General features: G+C 40.4%; 2 protein-coding genes across 3 annotated transcripts; both read left to right on the top strand.

The window, feature by feature from the left end:
* Window positions 1-44: 44 nt before the first annotated feature.
* On the top strand, window positions 45-9,120 carry nkain5 (sodium/potassium transporting ATPase interacting 5). 2 transcript variants are annotated; one of them, XM_033628380.2, is made up of 7 exons: window positions 45-296; window positions 1,275-1,412; window positions 2,872-2,952; window positions 5,198-5,395; window positions 8,203-8,263; window positions 8,454-8,524; window positions 8,644-9,120. In XM_033628380.2, exons 1-6 carry the CDS (start codon window positions 243-245, stop codon window positions 8,507-8,509), a joined length of 588 nt encoding a protein of 195 aa, XP_033484271.1. In that variant the 5' UTR covers window positions 45-242; the 3' UTR covers window positions 8,510-8,524; window positions 8,644-9,120. The 2 variants fall into 2 exon arrangements, with proteins under 2 accessions (XP_033484271.1, XP_033484272.1); XM_033628381.2 differs by lacking the exon at window positions 8,454-8,524.
* Window positions 9,121-9,878: 758 nt separating this feature from the next.
* Window positions 9,879-19,999, top strand: ythdf1 (YTH N6-methyladenosine RNA binding protein F1). Its single transcript, XM_033629752.2, has 6 exons — window positions 9,879-10,229; window positions 10,615-10,642; window positions 13,471-13,565; window positions 13,663-15,303; window positions 17,031-17,075; window positions 18,478-19,999. Exons 1-6 carry the CDS (start codon window positions 10,200-10,202, stop codon window positions 18,490-18,492), a joined length of 1,854 nt encoding a protein of 617 aa, XP_033485643.1. The 5' UTR covers window positions 9,879-10,199; the 3' UTR covers window positions 18,493-19,999.
* The last annotated feature ends 1,039 nt before the right edge of the window (window positions 20,000-21,038 follow it).

Below are 21,038 nucleotides of genomic sequence, written 5' to 3'. Positions count from 1 at the left end.
CGCCCCTCATACAGGCTCCCCTCCCCCTCCTCCGTGGTTCCCACACACAGGGACAGCCTACGTGTTTTCCTCATGAGGTAAAGTGCACTCTGCGTTTCCTCACACATCTGGAGATCATGGACCTGAATCCTCGCAGGGTTTGCGCTTGTGTTTGAGCATTTAAAGAACACCCAGTCACTTCAGTGTTGTTACCCGCATCTTCATCATCATTCTCCTCATCATCATTATCAAAGGGGAAGAAGATGGGCTGCTGCTCGGCACGATGCATGCTGATCCTCCTGTGTTGTCTGCAGTTGGTAAGATGTTATTTCCTATGATGCTCACACATAAACACATCTGCTTCTATCTGTTATCTATGGTGATATTTAGAAACTTCAACTAATAAAAATCAATGAAAAGAAGACAAGTAAAAGCAGTTCATTGAATTAAATATATGAAAAAAAGATTTGTTTAATAGAAAAGAAACTTCATGTGTTGCTGCTTTTAAGTGCATATATTTTATATCTTCTCTGGTAATATAAAACCTAACATTTAGATTAAAAGCTACAATATTTATGTACTTAAATTCATTTTAAACACATGTTTTTGCTGTTACATTTGTTGACCTTCTGTTCACATCCTCATTATTAATTCAGGTTTCTGCATCAGCTGCAAACTAAAATGAAACATCACAAGTTAGAGGTTGTTCCAGCCTCTTAAATGTGAATTTTCGCAGGTTTTTCCTGGTGCTCTGCTCAAATAGATTAAATATATTTTGAGTTTGGAGCTGCTGTTTTGAAAATAAAGCAATTTAAAGATGTCACCTTGAGCTCTGGGAGATTATGACAAGCATGTGTCACCACTTTGTGATATTTTATACAACAAACAATTGTTAGATTAATGGATACTGAGTCTTAATAAACATATATATTTGGTGAGCAATGTTAATAGTAAGCTTGTTTTAGTTAGAGGTGCTTAAAACAGCAGTGCCCACCCACCCCTACACTCACCACAATGACGGGCTGCACCCACTTTGTCCTCCTCCTCCTCTGTGTTTCCCACCCTGCCCCCCTTCATGACTGATGGAGCCTCAAAGGACATAACACTAATAACAGGTCTGTCTTTGTCCCCGATGGCTCAGTCGCCTTGACAACTTGTGAGAATCAAAACTACGACCTTGTGGGATGCAGGGGGGAAGAGATCACAGTGTAACGAGCTGGGGCAGCACAGCCTCACCTGTAACTGTCTGTTATAAGTCATCATGTCTCTGACGTCTGTCTCCTGACTCTGTCCAGATAACTGCTCTGGAGAGGCAGGTGTTTGACTTCCTCGGCTACCAGTGGGCTCCCATCATGGTCAACTTCTTCCACATCATCGTGGTCATCCTGGGCCTGTTTGGTGTCATACAGTACAGATCACGCTACGTTGTCATGGTGAGGGAACTGCTAATTTTATCTTTATTTGTTAAAAAGTTTGTGTTAAAGTGCTGGATTCTGACTGTTGGTTTATACTCAAGTTTGTTTTGGCTTTCTTGCTGATTGTTATGTGAAGACTGATGTCGCTCTTATATGTGAGTCCATTAAATATGAAGCTGCTGCAGCTGTTACCTTAGCTTAACTTCAAGACTGGACACGGGGAAACAGATAGTCAAGGGGTCGGCAACCTTTACAATTAAAAGAGCCATTTTTGACCAAAACAAAATCTGTCTGGAGCCAGAAAACATATTTGAGCCTTATAATGAAGGTAACTAGATTAGCCTGTCAACACTAATGAGTATAAAGTGGGCTATTTATGATTATTTGATATTTTAACTTTGCAGCCTTGTTGTTGAAAGCAAACAAATCTGTCCTTGCACTAATAAAATCTTTATTTTCCTCTGAGACTTTTCCTTTTGTGGATTTAGACCTCATAGCTAGCCCAGGTAGGGAGACTCAAGATGAGCCACCACTACTTAGGTTTGGCAAAACATAGATGAAAAGGCATCAGGCCGTACAGGTATGGTGCACATTTTAGTTGACGAAATCTTAGTACATTTTCTTATTCTGTGTATGGGACAGCAGGGTGAGCAAAGTACTCCAGACGTCACTCTCTCCAGCGGCGCTTTCCAGCTCCACCTCTGGGATCTCAGGGTGTTCCCAGGCTATATGAGATATAACATCCCTACAATAATAATTAATGAAATATAAAGTGTTAAAAAGTAACTGTATTAATTTCCATAGCGGTAATTTTATGTCAAAACCACAGGGAGACAGATAGATGATAGTGAAATGGTAGCACACTCTGCCTGATGAAATCTGAGAAGATCACAGATGAACATGTTTTATTGTTGGGAGCAGACTTCAGGAAGTTACTGTTGCTGGCCAAAAACAGTCTGATGTATGGCCTCCCCACCTCACCCCTGGCAAACCTACAGTTTTACTCTTTGGCTTTTGTATGGATTATACCACAGGTGCTCAAAGTTTGAGGGCCACACAGGAAAAGTGCAGTTGAGAGTTGTCCACCAGAATCACTAACTTTAGCTAACAGCACCTGCATCAATACCAATATGTAATTCCTTGTCATATAACCAGTAGCTTTCTATAATTTGTCACCCCTGACCTGACAGATGCTTGTCAGGTGGCCGCAGTTTGATGCAGTCTTCATGAGAAAAACATGAGAAAGCAAAGAAAAAAATCATGAAGACATAAAGAGAAACAACTGCTGTGACATGCTGAGTAAACTAACGTGTTATTGATCAGATATTTGAGATGTGTTTGTGTATGTTTGTGTGCATGAGGGCAGTGTATGTTACTGAGGGCTGATGTGAGGGTTAGGGCCCTGAGCTGCACTACGACCACACTGACGGACTGTGACTTTTATTCATGCGCTGTAACAGTGTTTCTGTCTCCTCAGTACCTGCTGTGGACGCTGTTGTGGGTCGGCTGGAATGTCTTTGTCAGCTGTCTGTACTTGGATCTGGGCGGCCTCTCGAAGGTAAGTCTATGGTCACATAAGTGTCAGATAATTAGAGACCCACGCAGCTTCAGCTCCTAAACACAGTGTTCAGCTTGTCTCATGTGTCAGGACCTGCCATCACATGAGCGACACTCAGCTCACAGTTTGTTTCTCTTCTCAGTCACAGAATATTTACAGTGACGCTGTTTATGTCTTCCTACAGTCTGTATTCAGAAACACTGAACTGGCTTTTTTTGGACTTTAATAATGATGGTAACAATATTTAGACAAAATTTATCAGTGTTAGAATTAAATTATTATAATGATGATTAATAATAGTAGTGAAAATGGTGGTAGTTGTTTCCGTGTTAGAGGGCGTATGCAGGTCCTTAAAATGTCTTCAATATAAATAGTCTGAATTTGTGAATTTGTGAGGTCTTAATTGCCACAAAGATTTTATTTTCATGTATTCATCTTTTAACGTATTTTTGTCAAATTATTTGGGCTCTTCTGCATCATACTCCAGATTTGTGATTCAAATCTTTAAACCTGCCACTGAACCTCATATCGTCTTTTTACGTTACACTTATGGCAAATGCAGATTAATCTAACTTATTTTAATGACTTTATTCCTACATTAATCCCACCTCTGCACAGGACTACATATATACTACTCACCTGCAATGCTTGAATAAAAAAAACGATGATTGTCCAAAAATCAGTGTTTATTTTTTGATTAAAATCATCTTTAAAGGGTCTTTAAAAAGCATTGAATGTATGTGTCTGATACCTGTAGACACCCTGTGTTAGCAGTGGTTAAGGCAGGAGTTAAAATAATGAACTGATTATATGATTAATCAACATTAATTTCTCATTCATCAACTAAAAAAATGCAAAACATTTGTAACATATAGAGTTTTTTAATCATTAAGTTGTAATTTTTAACCTTGAGGAAATAGTTTTAAGACATCTCTGGGGTCTGATGATAATTTCTGAGTCAACATTATTTGTTGACATTTTGAACAAATGAATTAAATAATGAAGGTATACTTTAGTATTGTTTCTGCTGTCATTCACTTTGGTCCATTAGCGACCTGTGACTGTTTATTCTACATTCTAGATTCTACATTGTATATTCTGTGCATTACTTTGCACTTTACTGCTTGTTGCACTTCGACGCCAATATGTGAACAGCTTGGGATTTATATAAACAAGCCCATACCTTGTTTATATAATAATAACAGTTTAAAATCAATTTTTCTATACATATAATAAAATTTGGAATAAAATGTAATTTCACAATCGAAATATTTCTTTCTTCTAAATGAAAAACAACCAGTCTTTATCCCAGCCCTCCTAATTATGTCCGTGTATACGTTTTAAAATGTTTACACTGTTTTCTGTATTCTCTGTATTAAGTATTCACTTTTTAAAAATATGTTTGTTGCTCTGCCCTTAATATATAAAGAATACTTTGTTGTTTTAACTTGTCACTGTTATTTTTTTCTGTTTCTTTTAATCTGTTTTATTGCTTTTTCTGTACAGCTCATTGTTTTTCATTGCTCTGTGGTTTTTCAAGCCAAAAACTATAAATAAATTGAAACAAAATGAAAAATGGATAGCTTAATTGATCAAGAAAATAAGCGTTAGTTGTGGCTTCAGACAGGAAGCGAGGCACATACTGAAAAGGGTTGGGAACCACCAGAGGATCTACAACACAATATTGTCACAATACTTAAGTCATGATACAATTTTATTGCAATTTTCAATATGTCGCGATATGCTGAGTAGTGCAATAAAATACATTGCGATTTATTACCTTTTTTCAACTGTAAATTGTGTCCCTGAAGAAAAACTTTGTCAACATCTGTTTTCTCTAATAAGTTTTCGGTCTGTTCATCTCACTTCAGCCATGTTTTTTGCAGCAGCAAAATGTATCTAGTGGACTGAAAAAGCAATTGATTATATTATTCTAGTAGGCTACCTAAAGTTTAATTTATATTTGTCATGTTAATCTTTTACATGATAAAAAATCTATACTTGGCACTGTGTGACGATGCCATATTGCCACACAATAATATCGCGATAATATGTTGTATTAATTTTTCCCCCACCTCTAATACTGAACCACATCATGTTCACACCACACCTGATCCTCACATCACATTTCTCTGCTGTCTTTTTTTTTAGCAGTATTTTACACTCTCTCCTGCACACAGTCTGATAAAGCAGAAATACTGTTAAGAACCTGAGAGCTGAAGAGTCTCCTGTGTTGTCCCTGCAGGACAGTGACATCCTCTCCCTGGGAGTGTCCTCACACCACTCATGGTGGAAGGACAACGGGCCGGGCTGTGACAGCGAGGGCCTTCCCTCAGCTGGGTGGCAGAACCAAAAGAACCCAGAGCTGACCACCGTGCTGAGCTGCTGGCTGGAGTACCAGTACATCGAAGTCCTGCACTGCATCGTCCAGCTGCTCCTATCAGTGAGTCTCTGCCACACGTTAATAAGAAACTCATTCATCATATTAATTTGTTGTTTTAGTGACATCAAACAAGAGAAAATGGCGACACAAGAGGCTTTTAAAACTTCAATTGAAAAGCTTATTAGACCTTTAATATTGTTTTAATGTCAATAAGTATGCATCTGCACACACAGGAATGGACTGTTGCCTAGCAACAGCAACTCTAAATTGGAAAACAGGCCTGGAACATTTAAAAATGGCACCACGTTTTCACACTGATGTATAGTGGTAGTTAGTGTGTTGCTGAGCTCCTCAGCCACGACTCTAATTTCTGTTATTACGGATAAATTTAATTTACTGAGATTCTGTATCTTCGAGTTTGTGACAGTAAGTGACTCAAATCAAAGCTGAAGTGGCATCAGTCTGCTGGATCACCCCAACATGCATATTGGCTCTGCCTCTTCGTTTGTTTAGTGTTGGACTAAGAGTCTCATCCTACTCTCCAATGTGCTATGTGTGAGCTCAGTCCTGCATGTTCTTTAATGAAGCAATAGGAGAAGATATTCGGTCTCAGTTAATGTAGTTTATTAAGCAGTAAAGGAATAAAATTACAGAGCTCTGGGTCTCAACTTCACGTCCCTGACGAACAACAAAGGTGTGTCAGTTCACGAAGTCTGACCTCCTGTCCTTTCCCTGACCCAGTATATTTGAGCGTAACAGAGTGTCATTGTGCACGCAAGGCGTTGTCCTCTTCTCATTGGCAGTTCCACTTCCTCCTTCACCACACCACGCCCCTGCCTCGTGTTAATCTGACTCCTTCCCGCTGGCGGTGGGGGCGTGGTTCCTGTTTTGAAAGACAAGAGAACAACACAACTCCCTACACGTGCTGTACCTTACTATCTGTATATCACTTTCTATTCTTTTTACCATATATGAAACTAATTATCTAAGCATTGCGGTATGTGCTCCTCAGACTTCATGTCTCTTCCTCTCCTGTACTTCTCCACTTCTGCAAAGCAAACACATTCAGATCAGCTGAAATCATCTCAGTATTCTCATTGTTCACACATCTAAAACTTATATAGTGAAACACAACTTATAGTAAAACACATAAAATCATTCTATTCCCAACATTAGTCACAGTTTCCTCAATTTAATACAACTTAATTATCCCTGTAAGAGCAACTGTGCAGCACCTTGCCACCCAGACCAACAAAATACGCTGTTAATCACAAAACTAAAAGCATTCAAGAGCTGTGAGCTTAAAAGCAATATGTGGAATTGATCATAAATAACTGTTGATATTCAAACAACAATCTAAAAACATCTAAAATCATTACGTTGGCGATTACGTTCATTTTTATACATTGGGATACAAACATTTGTATCATTTGAAACATTTGAAAAACATTGTATGATACTGCAACAAAATCCCTTGCTGAGTTTAAGTCAAGCGGCACTCACAACAAGAGGGTTCCACAGAGGGGCTCTGCCACCCTGGTTCAAACCTCAGGGTGGGGGAGGTTTCTGAGGAAACCCATGCTGACACAGAGGGGAATGGGTTGAAAATGAATGAATGAATGAGTTTAAGTCATGTCAGTTTTATTTATAAAACCCAATATCACCAGTTTGCCTCAAGGGTGTGTACAGTCTGTACAGCATACAACACCTTCTGTCCTTTTTTCAACTCTTACCTTGGATAAGACGCTTTGAAGGGGGAATAATGGAAGAAAGTTGCCTGATGTCAGACAGAACTGTCATCTCTTTACACTCCCCTTCCATCTGTCATCAGTCAACCTAAACTCAGTAAGACAATATAAGATAATCCTTTATTTGTCCTGCAGCAGGGAAATTATATATGTATATATATGTGTATATATATATATATGTAAGTATGTAAAATAAGTGAACTATTTACATTATTATATTTATCAGTAGAGTGGGTGGATTCAAAGGTCTGGACCCAGAAAGAGCAACTGAGGAGGATCCCTCTCTCAGGACGACAGACTTGTAACAGATGTCGTGTGTCCAGAGTAGATGAACATAACCATAACCATAACCATTTACTCGCTTTCAAGACTAATCACATGAAAAGCATGGCATTGTTTTCTTTGAGTAAACACAAATTTCCTGTGATATCAACCAGATGTTGTGACTTCATTATAGATAACTACACCAACTGTCAGGACATAAATTATTTTTTAAAATAAAGGTACTTTTCGTTTTGATAAATGTAGGTCTGATTTTTCTCTCACTGCACATGTGAGACTGTCGATCTGCAGACACAACAGGCCTTTTGCAGAGCAGACATTTTGACTTGTCATGTGAGGAAATTATTAATTATTTTATTATTTGCTCCTGTGCTTTTCCTACTGTGATATGTCAAAATGTCTTCTGTAAAATATTTATGTATAATAACATATAATATATGTAATTGTTGTTGTTTTATATCCTTTTTCCCTGATAGACTTGTTTGTTGTTTATTTGTCTTTAACTTTTTGGTAATTTTACTTAATGCTGTGTCTCATTCTTGCCAGACACTGCTGCTAGTCATTTGTTTTCATAGACTTTTTTATCATTTTATCCTGGTTGTTTTCATATATTATTTCTCTTTCTAGCACGTATGAATGTGAATTCAAGGCATTTGTGTAACGGGGCTTAATGCTCAGTCATTTTTTCCTGAATAAAAAAAAAACACGATGATGATTTAATGTTAACACTGTCAAGTGAATGTTTGTTAGGTATGCTTTGTGTTGATTGTGCTTTGAAGACATAAAAGAAAAAAAAACATGGTTCACTTTTGTACATGTTTGTGTTAACTCCTGTAGCTCCCGGGATTTGTTTATGCCTGCTACGTTGTCAGCACTTTCTCAGACGAGGAAGACAGCTGTAAGTATGCGTCTGATCAATGAGACACACTATAGATATCTTTTTGAATATAATTTATTTTACACACATTTTCCATTTAAATTACATTTTTAGTGTTTTACACAACTTTTGCCATCCCATTTTGTTTTTACACTGAGGTTGATTTGCTTCATATCATTTATTTATGTTGTTCTTTCCCATTTTAATTCAGTTAATTTCATGGGTGAATTTCATCATCCATCCAAACCCTGTCATTTGATCTTCTAGTGTGACGACCTGCAGGTAGGTTTAGTGGCATGATTGCCATTGCCTCTTATTTTCCACCCACCCTGTCTCTGTTATCATCCACTTTATTTGTTCAACACCTCAAACACAATGTCTTCTTTCTACATTTTGCTTAGATTATAAATAACCACAAAACTAAAGTGGCCGAGGAGAGCTGGGGATGAACCGGAGCAGAAAGGGCGTCGGCTTTGAAGACTGTCACTGTGAAACTGCTTCGGCCTGTTTGTCAATAAAAACACCTGTCACAGATGATGAACCTCACAGTGCACAAACTGTCACCCTGTATAAAACGTGCAGGCCTTTTTATGATGTTTTTTTTTCCCGGAGGCCTCAAACACTGTAAATCTATTTAAATCTACCTCTGTGTGTGAGAGTGTGCATGTGTGTGTGTGCAAGAGCTAGAAATCACTAGATATGAAGCACTCAAAAGAAAAGTGTGATTCAAAAGATGTAAATAAGTCACAGTTTCTTTCACATGTTTTGTAAAATGTATAAATTATTAATAATGTGTAATTTCAGTTAGAAAAATGTCACCATCCCAACCTGTGTAGTGTACGATATATTTCAGTGAAATAAACCACCTTCACACAACAGCTTGTTTTGCAGTGTTGCACGCATTTTATTTTTATTAAACATGTATAAGATTTTTGTTTTTTTACTGCTTTAAACAACTATGTGTTCTCCAAAGTTCAATCTGCATGCCCTGTTTTATTTTTGTGTATTTCAGGTAACCTTTTTAACATTTTTTTGTTGTTTGTTTGTTTTAATAATTCAAATTTTTATTGATTTTGGTTAGGGTGGTACATGACGGTTCTACATGTCAAATGAGACATTCAATCTTGACAAACAAAAATAATACAAATGGTACTAAAGATCCATACAGGAGGGGGAACAGCACCAGTCTCAATCCGCCAGAAAACAATCCAAATAATAAAATTAAATTTGACTAAATAAACCCATTAAAATTGACAGTGAAAATAATATATATAAGATAAGGGAATAAATACAAAAACTTTTTTTTTTTTTACCATGAATATTAATTAATTTGCTCTGTTATCTTTCTCTAAAATACTCTAAAAAAAAATAAGTGCTGCTATTTACCTTCTGAGTTTTACAGAAGCAAAAATTGTGTATTCCCACCATTTTATAGGTTTTGGACAACGCTTATATCATAGTATTTTTTATTTGATTTAATTTAATTTAATTTAATTTTAATTTCAATTTTTTATTTAATTATGTTTTTTAATCCGTAAAATTTAATGTAAACACTACGTATCAAACCAGTCTGCTGCTGCTAGGTAGCCGCGGACGCATCTGCTACGTCACCGACGTCACTTCCGCTCCACCAGAACCCGGATGAAGCTGCCATTGGGGAGAGTGAGCAGGGCCACCGAGGCTGCTTGGATTTTAATTTAACGGCGAGGAGGGGGTCGGAGCGGATTGAAGCCCCGCTGGATTAATGTCGACAGGGCAGCGCGGAGTGTCAGCAGCGGCTACGACGAGCAAACGGTCCGCTCCGAGCAGAGACACCGGCTAACGGCTGCTGCTAACTGTAGGTAACTGTTAGCAAAGTACCGCGGAGCACCTTCTCCAGCTATTAGCCTCAGTTACACAGCGGAGGACTGTACGTGGTGTCAGCGTCGTTCAGGCTAACACAACACCTGGTGGATGAATGATGTCTGCCGCTAGTATTGACCCTCAGGTAAGCAGCGAGGAGAGACGCTTTATTCCCCACAGAGAGATGTGCGCTGTACGTGTGTGTGAGCGAATGTGTGTGCAGCCCACTCTGAAGACGATGCCACCATTCCTGAGCTAGTCAGCTAACATTAGCCCACTGACAGGGGAGGTTAGCATGAAAACTGTTATCTGCTGGAAACCAAAGGCCTGCACAACATCTTCCATGTTGGCTCACGGGCTAAATCAGTGTTTTTCTCACTGTGTGTGTGAGTCAGGTCTCCAGAGAAGATGAATATGCATGTCAGTGTGCAGCCAGGATAATGTGTGATGCTTTGAATAACACTGGAGACCCATGCAAGCGTTGTGTTTTCTCCCTTCACATGCATTCATCCTTTATTGTGACCAACAAGACATCGAAGGGACAAGATGCGAGCAAAGGTAAGAGATTATTCCTGTATCTAAACATGTTGCACACAAACCATTTAGCACTGTACACAGCTGACACCTGGTACCTCACATCTGATACAACCCACACATGTTTTGTTGGGGTTTTCCCTGTGTTCTGAGGCTCCTGTGTTCATGATACAAACTAACATTGCAAAAAGAATTGGTGAATTCAAACTGCAAAAGAATAAAGAGACATGGATGATTAAAATAATTTCATCCACTGTGGAGATATTAATGTTTAAAGTCAATAGCACTGTCTTGCCTGTAAATTTGGCGGTCTAGCTTCTGTATAACCTCAGCAGGCTTTTAGCTGCAGGTTTCAACATATTGACCCATGGAAACATACATTGAACATTTCACAGAGGGGGGAAACATGGCTGAGAGCATAAAACCACTTGAAAGGTCTCCTTTATGTGTCATAGTAAGAGGATATTGAGCTGGGGAACATAGGGAACATAGCACTCTGGGAACACAGACACATTTAGTTTTATGTCAGAGAAACCTTGTCAGCATCTACGTGGGGTTAAAGCTGTAGGTGGAAACTTTTATCAAAAAGAAATCATATTCCTCTGCCTTCTCTATTGACTTGTAGCACTTCAACCTGCTTTACGGCATATGACTGAAAACAACCAATCAGAGCTGAGGAGTCTCTAAATCAGCTGTCCATCATGTCAATCACTGCTCGTGAACTGCAGTCAGACTGTCAAACTCGGCAGCACTGATCAAATATGACTCAATATTCTGTTACTATATGGCCTGTTTCTCACCTCAAATGTTTTCACAAACATATTTTAGTGCTGTGGTTCCCAACTGGTGGGTCGTGGTCCAAATGTGGGTAGCAGGACTGCAAGGGCCTGCAAATATGTTGTTTGTAAAACCTGCAATTTATTTTTAAGTACAGTAAATTTTCAGCACAGAGCCTTTATTTTTAAATGCCATCTCCTGCTGTAGAGTGAGTGACTCGACTGGACCTCGAACTCATGACTAAAGAGAAATCTGGGCCTCATGGCTGGACCAGTTGGGAACCACTGTTTTAGTGCAGTTGCTCCGACTGATAGGCAGTGCTTGGTACTCACATTTAACTGTATCCAACATGGCATCAGGGTCACAAACCTTCTCATTTTACAGCTGAACAGTACAAAAAAATATGTTTCTGAAAACCTCTGAGGTGAGAAATAGGCAACGCAGTAACAGAATCTTGATTCATATTTGATCAGCGCTGCCTAGTTTGACAGTTTGACCACAGTGCATGAGCAGGTTGTTTGTAGTGCACCGTGGTTGATTGTAGTAAACGCCTTTAGCAGCAGTGGGACGAGGAGGAGGGACATGATTTGTTTCAGACTATCTGTCTCATGTACTACTGTGTGGATAAAGTGACAGTTTCAGCAAATACAACACAAAGTTATTTTTATATAAGTTACCAACTGTAGCTTTAAATAATGTCTTTGCATCCTCACATATTTATATCCACGTGTTTGCTAGATGTATGCAGAAATGAACATACATCACTGTTAGAGCAAACACCTTATCATTTAAAAAAACACCCTGCACTTTTCCAAAGGTCAGCTCCTCTAAAGGTTACGCAGCTGACAGGATGATCTATTTTAAATCACCATAGAATTCATGTTGGCCGCACATGGATTTCTTTTTTTAATTCCCTGACTATAACTTGAGTCCAGCTATAAGTGAATAGGGTGCACACTGCTCTGTTGCTGGGATCTTATTAGCATTATAAGCATTTGTAGGATTGTTGGTTACTGGTTACTGTAAACATGGCCGCCAGCAAAAATGAAAGTAAAGGCCAACCACAGATTCTCATTTGGTGTTTTGCCTCTATATTATTTTTATACTTCTGTGCCGTCTCTGATACCTGCTGCATACGATCTGAAACCTGGTTGCGATAAAGCTCAGGGTTCACCTGAGTGCGGTGGGGATACACGCCCATAAAGCTCTGCCCACACTGTAACTAACTGCACTCCCTGACGAAATATTATCATATTTTTGGATAAATTAAATAGTGATTCCAGAGAGAAGCAGACAGAGGGGTCTACAGTCTGTGTTTGAAGGATATATCCAGGATGTCAAACTGACTCAGCAGCAACAACAGGTTAAAAAGACAAAGATAGTTAGAAGCTAAAGCCGAACTATAGGCTACAGATCACAGTGTAAAAGTGAACCACCACATCACTGCTGAAATACAGTGATTAATATTATTATCCCAGGCCCAATTTTTGTTCTGGTTGTCTTTAAAAGTTGCAGATGCCATGACTCCAAGTATTCAGACACCAACATTATCAGCTCCTCCATCTTGTCTTTTATGTGCTTTCGTGATGCCCACTAATTGATCGCCCGGGCAGAAGTTCAACAAGGTGAATTCAGCGAAGCAGAGTATAATCTATGCACGTGGGCGGCAACCGCTTTATACCTGCATGGCCATGTTGGAAACTGCTTCCCCTCTGCCACCTACCCTCATTAAAATGACTGGAGGCAGCGATTAACCATGTGGCGGCGTGAAAGCCCCTTAAATGTCCCGAAAATAGAACATAATCAAAAAAAAAAAAAAAATACAGGCAGAGTCTCTGCAAAAAATCCATCACCACACACTTCAGGTGGCGCATCAGTGATGATTAAGGGCCGTTTCTTCTGCGTGAGTCTATACATTTTTTTTAGTAGAAACCTGCATAGTATATCTTTAATGAAGAAGACATTTTAGTGTGAAGGGGAAGTCTGTGATATTTTAGGCTTCATCACTGGGTTGTTTTGGGTGGGATGTGTCATAAAGGATGTCCAGGTTTGTCAACAGTTTGGTTTTATTGCAGCCTTTCCAGTGTCAGTGCAGAACGGCTCCCTCCACCAGAAGGATACAGTTCATGACAATGACTTTGAGCCTTATCTCACCAACCAGTCGAACCAGGTAGGAAACTCCTTTTAAATGTCTTTTGTGACACTGTCATGTTGTGTAACTGTCACCACATCCTGTGATTAATAATCTAAACTGTTTCTGTTTGTAGAACAACAGCTATCAATCCATGACAGACCCGTACCTGTCCAGCTACTATGCCCCCTCCATTGGATTTCCTTACCCCCTCAGTGAGGCTCCTTGGTCTACAGGAGGTGACCCACCGATCCCCTACCTGACACCCTATGCCCCCCTCAGTAATGGAGACCATCACTTCATGCATGACACTGTGTTTGGGCAGCCGGGCGGGCTCAGCAGCAGCATCTATCCTCACAGGTTTAACTTTTTCCCAGAGAACCCAGCCTTCTCAGCGTGGGGCACCAGTGGTTCTCAGGGCCAGCAGACTCAGAGCTCAGCCTATGGGGGGAGTTACAGTTACCCGCCCAGCTCTCTGGGAGGCACCTTAGTCCCTGATGGCCAGACAGGTTTCCATAGTGACACCTTGAGCAAGGCTCCAGGTATGAACAGCCTAGAGCAGGGCATGCTGGGCCTAAAAATAGGTGGGGATGTGACAGGAAGTGGCTCAGGTGTGAAGAGCGCAGGCTCTCTTGGAGGTGGCAGTGTAGCTGCAGCTGTTGCCACGGGCAACGGCGGCACACCAATTGGAATGCCCCCTCCGAAGCCCACATCGTGGGCTGCCATTGCTAGTAAACCTGCCAAGCTGCAGCAACAAAAGACCAAGAACAAACCTGGCACCCCCATAGCTGGAGGAGGTCTGCCTCCACCCTCCATTAAACACAACATGGACATTGATACATGGGATAATAAAGGCGCTGCTACCAAGATGGCTCCTCCTTTGCCCCCCCATCACCACCACCACCATCACCAACAGCACCAGCCCCAGCTTCACTCCCATGCTCCCAGTCTCCTGCCCCCCCTCCAACAGTCCCTACAGTCTGCCCAGTCCCTCGTGCAGCAGATGACCATGCAGGGTCCTCCACCTCCCCCTCCACAGTCATACCAGAACCACAACTCTGCTCCAACACCTCAGACCCGCTGGGTAGCCCCACGCAACCGCAACTTGTGCTACGGTGGTGGAAGCTTGGACAGCAGTGGCTCCTCTAACGGCGGCGGTGTTGGTAATGGAGGTGGAGGGGGCGGAGGCGTGCCTCCAGAGCCGGGATCGGAGTCCCACCCGGTGCTGGAGAAGCTGCGAGCGGCCCACAGCTACAACCCCAAGGAGTTTGACTGGAACCTGAAAAATGGCCGTGTGTTCATCATCAAGAGCTACTCTGAGGACGACATCCACCGCTCCATCAAATACTCCATCTGGTGCAGCACGGAGCACGGCAACAAACGTTTGGACTCCGCCTTCAGAGCTATGAACTCTAAAGGTCCCGTCTACTTGTTGTTCAGTGTCAACGGCAGCGGCCATTTCTGCGGCGTGGCTGAAATGCGCTCGCCTGTGGACTACGGCACCAGCGCTGGCGTTTGGGCACAGGACAAGTGGAAGGGCAAGTTTGATGTGAACTGGTTGTTTGTAAAGGACGTGCCTAATAGCCAGCTGCGCCACATCCGCCTGGAGAACAATGACAACAAGCCAGTCACCAACTCACGTGACACTCAAGAGGTTCCTCTGGAGAAGGCGAAGCAGGTGCTGAAGATTATCGCCCAGTACAAACACACCACCTCCATCTTTGATGACTTCTCCCATTATGAGAAGAAGCAGGAGGAGGAGGAGGTGGTGAAAAAGGTATTTCCTTTAGACTTAACACAGCACACTTTTTAATTAGAAGATATTTAGGGACTGTATGAAAATGATGGTGGTCGGGGAGGGACGTTTTTACAAAAGAAAAACACTCCCCTTGTGTTATTAATATTTTCTTTGGACCCTCCCCCTGAGTGAGATTATATTTCAAAATAAAATGATAGTATTGAAATGCTAAAATTTCTTTTAGTATAAGATCAAGTACACAAGCTTGGTGTAGCACAGTCCTCCAGTATGCTTATGTGTTTTTTATGTACCCCTATTTCAACATGCAATTTCTTAATAAATCATTATTTTTAGCAGCGTCCACTGTTCAACCCCACCATGCACATTAGAAGTCAAATTAGCGAATTCCAAATTAATGGCAAACATTTATATGAAATGAATCTTCACCGGATTCCAAATAAATGTGAGTTGATGATGTTTTAGAATATTCAATCAGTCATCTCTCTGTTATTAAACATTTCTCATAATTCTGAGTGCCATGACCAGGCATGTTAACCAGGTGTATTTTGGTATCGTCTTAACTACATGTCTGTGAAAATAAAGCCCTGATACAGAGACAGGACTGCTGTTTTCTGCACACAACAAAACATTCCTTTGTGACGCATGGCACACATGAAAGCCATTTTGTCAATTTAACTGTTTAATCTCTTTTTTTAATTTGATAAGTGTTCGGGCTGCCCCTGACTGAGAATTTTCCTAGTCAACCAACAGTCGTCATTTAGGGCCATTAGTCGACTAGTCGCCTGCATGTTTAAGATATTAATTTGATTATTAAATGATATATTTTTGGCGGGGCAACACAATGGTTTGAGTTGAAGGTGTGAGAAAGAATAGTATCAGTAACATTGTTAACACTGTGCTACATTACAGAGAAATACAAAACCGTACTAATGAACCTTCATTAATATAGGCCTATATTTTATCTACAAGTGCACGTCACACACTGAGCGAGCCGCCTGTTAATGACGCTGTCTGCAAAGCTGTAATGACTGCGCTAAGTGGCTAACTGTCTGGCCTTTTTTGTGCCAGCTTTCAAGAGCACGGTGGCAGGTTGTGTCTGAGGTTGCTAAGCAACCCTGACAAGCATCATATAGCCTATTTCCCTGAAATCCTGAGTGCAGAGCTGATCATCTTCCAGGTGCTGTTTATAAGTGTGTAGGCCTATCGTCCGTCAGACAGATGTAAAGCTCTGGGTAGCCCTGCACTAACATGATCAACTTTTCTGTATTTATCAGACTGAATATTTACAGAAGAAGGGAAAGATATCTGTTGGCTGTGATTGGTTTGTAACCTGACTCCTCTCTCACTGCAGAGCGTGGCCTCTTCCTGTGTCTGTCCTTTCAAATTAAATTCCCACATGGTCCAGTTATATAGGTTTTGATTTATTTTGGCAAGGCACAGCTACTAACAGTTTCACGTTTACTTGTTTGTTTTTTTGTGTGTGTGTGTGACTAAGAGACCAATGAAATCTTGCCGACTAATGACCTTTCTGGTTGACTAACGTTTGGTCGACTATTAGGGGGCAGCCCTAGTAAGCGTCAGTCTTAATTGTAAGGTGTCTTTTTACTTACATTTGTATTCACTGTTCATTGATTTGAAATGATATTAAGGTTCCTGATGAAATATTTATACAGTGTGGTATTGAAATTATAAGATATCTATTTCTAATGTGACTTATCATTAAGGCTTTGCATATTTTTTAACAGAGCTATGAGCCTGCCTCAATACAGAGCCGGTCCCGAATCGATCAGGTAAAATCCGTCTTCTCAGTTAAGAGTGTTTTTCTGATGTTTATATGATTGTATGACAAATGTATACAAAATCAAATATGAAGTCATCAAATTGATCTTTAATTCAGTTCACTTTGTTCCACTGTATGGAACAAAGTGAATTGGACTTGTTCAGAATCATTTTTTAAAAGAAAATTTCTGTCCTAAGCCCTTGCCACCAGACAGCCACAGGCATATGCATGTACTTCATACAGTAACCTAATGTTTCCCATACATTGACTTATTTAACGTTTTTTCATTGTAGAGTTGTATGCAGCTCATTAACTTAGCTCCTCTTTGCCTTGTTCCATGTCTGTGTTTATCAGACCACAAATGAGACAAGTATCAGCTAGCCACCACAGGGTCCCTCTGCCTCGTTCCCCGCTGCTGTAGGAGAAGAGTAGGCAGCAGCTCAGGAGACAGACCTTTGGTTGGCAGCTGTAGTGACTCAAATTCAGCCTGCACAAACACCCCAGCGCCAGGTGTCACAGCAGATTGATGGCCAGCAGCAGCACAGGTTCTAATCTGTGTAACGGCGGGAAACTAAAGTTAGCTGATCCAGCAGTGAGTCGGGACTGCCTGGTCCCCTGGAGCTGGGGTTTGTACAGGCCAGATTCAGGTTGCTGTGGTCACTGACAGGGGGTCGGTCTCCAGAGCTGCTGCCCGTTCTCCCCCAACCAGTTTGGTCTGTAGTAGCAGAGAATGAGGAAACGCCAATTCAAGCCTCTGACGTTAGCTACGTAAACGTGAACTTGAAGCCACCGCTGTGAACCTATGGCTCCGCTTAGCAAAGGGCTACATTGTAAGCAACATGTTCTCTCCAACTCTCAAATGTTTTCTTTTTGAGAAGTCGGTCTTCCTGTTTTTTTGGTTGCTTTGCGGTGTAGGCAGTTGTTGTCAATGCTGGAATAGCAACTTTCTCTGCAGGATTTTCCACCATTGAGTCAGGCAACCACCATCGCATTTGCATTTGTGGAACAGCCAATAGGAACACCTTCTCTCTGAAATGATCTGTGATTGGCCAAAATTTCCTGTTACAGGCTTGATTTCCTTAATTCCGAAAACAGAGCCAAGAGGAGGCGCGTAAGTCTGGCGTTCCATCAGGTCACTAGAATTACAATATGCCTAAACTTTATTATGGGATTTTTGCCCAGTGACGCCAGAATAAACCTGCCTACTTAAAAAACATATCATGGTCAAATTATCTTGATATAATTCCACTGAAAGTTTATTGATGGTAATACTGAATTATCTGTTCTTGCTGTAGGTTTCTTTATGATAAATATGACCTCCTATAATATGTCTTGGAATATTACACTTGTAAGTGATCTCATGTTGATAAATCTGTCTAACAATTATTTTTTTGTTCTCTGTCTTTTTTCAGGATCGCCAGAAGTAAACAGCAGACGGCTGTTGACGAAATTTAGATTTAAAAAGAAAACCCAAGGACATAAAGAAATTGAAAACTAATATTTTTTTCTATTTAATTTTGTTGACTTTGGCCCACGTCAAACTTTTGACCCACGATGCTCCTGGTTCCCAGTCTTTAAGATGCGTGCAGGGATGAAGCTATTTCCACCAGTCGAATCGCTTCAATAATATATATTTTCTTGTTTTTTCTGTATTTTTTAGCCTTATAAATCTCTATCGCTACCCCCCCCCCCCCCCCCCCGGAACTTGCATTCTTAACTAAATATAAGTAACAAATATCTGCACGTCTGTTTTTTGAAAATCTCTTGACAACATGCTGCTGATATTCAGTGACTGTTCACTTTGTGGTTTGTGTGTTGGAGAAATGTTAAGTGCTTGTATCGGTTAATCTTAAAACGAGTGAACAAGACTTTATTGACAAATGTCTGCTATCTGTTTGTGGCCAGTTGTATTTTATATTATCAGATGATAAAAAAATAACTTCTATAATGCCCCTTTTTTCAAGTGAGGGGCGTTTTACTTTGGTGGAGGAATGTGTACTCTGAAAGTTTCTGTATGCATAGACATAATCGTGCAAGGTTGTGACGTTAGAAAGCGTAACTTAGGAAATTATTTTGAATAATGTATCACCTGGCTTCAATTTAGAATTAAGGTAGAGAAAATGCGGGATTTTGTCTCCCCTAGAGCGGAGCCTTAACATTTCTTTTCAGCACTAAATTTGTATTTTTTTCCAGAACTGTACCTCAAAATTTTTCAGCTAGAGATTCAGGGAAAAGATGTCTAGAGATCAAACACTCTTAAAGGTGGTCCCTCTCTTTCATATTTAACGGACGGAAATACAAATATACTGTTCTGAGTTCAGGTTTTTATCAACACGAAATTTGCTTTCTGTCTTATTTCCCTGTTAACGGTGGCTTTTGTTTCCCTGCTGTTGAGACAGGACGTCTCTGTTTATGAAATTCTGGAGGAAATGTAGCATGTACTGCTTTTAAAACTTAAAGCCAGGCCTGTCTCTTTGATTTTCTTTTGTTCGTTTCTCGTTCTTTCTTAACATAATTATAATCTCGGCATCATTTTCATCGCTATAACCTGTCCACATCATCCTCAGACAATGTAAGCTTTAATGTACTGGCATTTCTAACTGAGATCGCCTCAAAATGTTTAACTGTAGCATTATACTTAACTGATTTATTGTCAAGTGTATGAAAACCCAGAGACTAGCCTATATGGTATATGTTTGTGACTCTTTTTTTTTTTAAACTTGCTTGCTGTATTGTGTGTATGCAAGAGTGAAAGAAAAGAGAGGGAGTATGATTGTGGAGCAATCAGAGTTATATAACTGGTATTGGATTATAGAAAATTTATGCAAAAAAAGTTTTAAAGTCACCCCTGAATTAAATATCCATTGTATCAGAGGTCACTATCACATTCTTAGATTTGATCATGTTCATTATTAAAGATATACTTATCTGTTCTCTGTGGAGTTTTTTATTGTGACAAGGATTTTGTGCGTGATCAGTGATAGTACTTTTGCTATAAAGGGATTTATGTTGTGTACAGTATGAAACACTCTGCCACCAAATATGACCTGTGTGTCACATTTTCAAACATCATTGCAGCCCAGTAGCCTGATAAACATGTTGGCAGTGAATGTTTCTGGTAGAAAAGACTCCCACACACAGTATAACTTGCAGAAATTATGATTTTAATGCTGCAACATTTCAGTGATTAGACCATCAGGCAAACAGTTTTGTAACAAAGAGCCATTCTCAGTAGGAGTGGCTGCGAGTTTGTGATTCATCACATTACCCACGTGCAGTGGAAAGGCTAAATACCAAACATCAAGTTGGTGAAGATTCTCAGTCATCCAGGTCATGGTAATCAAAAGTGCTATATCGTAGGCAACTGGACTTGCTTGTGTTTCTATAGCACTTACGATTACCAAACATCAATCACATTTTGGTAACAACTTAAGGCTGTTGGGGCTGCAACCAATTATTATAATAATCGTTGATAAATCTACTGTCATTGGATGCACGGGCAACACATTCTCACTCCGATCTCGTCACATATCGACGTTATGGACCTTCCACATCCAGATACGACTTGAAAGGTACCCAGGGTGCGTTGGTTATTGACGTTCTGGGACGCTGTGTGGATGGGTCCAACAAACACGGACTTTCACCCAGGAGAGCAGTGTTTGTGTCCCGTAAGATTCTAAAGCCAAACCCTGTTCTGTTTTCCTAAACCCAACCACGTGCGTTAGTTGTTGAAGGAAAATAAACGTCAATTCATGGTGTTAGTAGTCTGAAGCAGGGCGTTTATTTTGAAAAAGACTGTATGTTAATGTTAAATTTCCTGTGAAAAATGAAGTGTATCTTGAAAGAAGGCAATGCATGTAACAGGCAGAACTTGACACGGTGTCCCAGAATGTAAACAACCAACACACCCAGGGTACCTTGCATGTCGTATCTAGACGTGGAAAGTCCATGACCAAACGATATGTGACAAGAT

Source organism: Epinephelus lanceolatus, chromosome 8, assembly GCF_041903045.1.
Source record: "Epinephelus lanceolatus isolate andai-2023 chromosome 8, ASM4190304v1, whole genome shotgun sequence".
In the NCBI taxonomy this organism is placed as follows: domain Eukaryota; kingdom Metazoa; phylum Chordata; class Actinopteri; order Perciformes; family Serranidae; genus Epinephelus; species Epinephelus lanceolatus.
The sequence above is the reverse complement of the archived record's forward strand: the minus strand, read 5'-3'. Positions and strand labels throughout refer to the sequence as shown.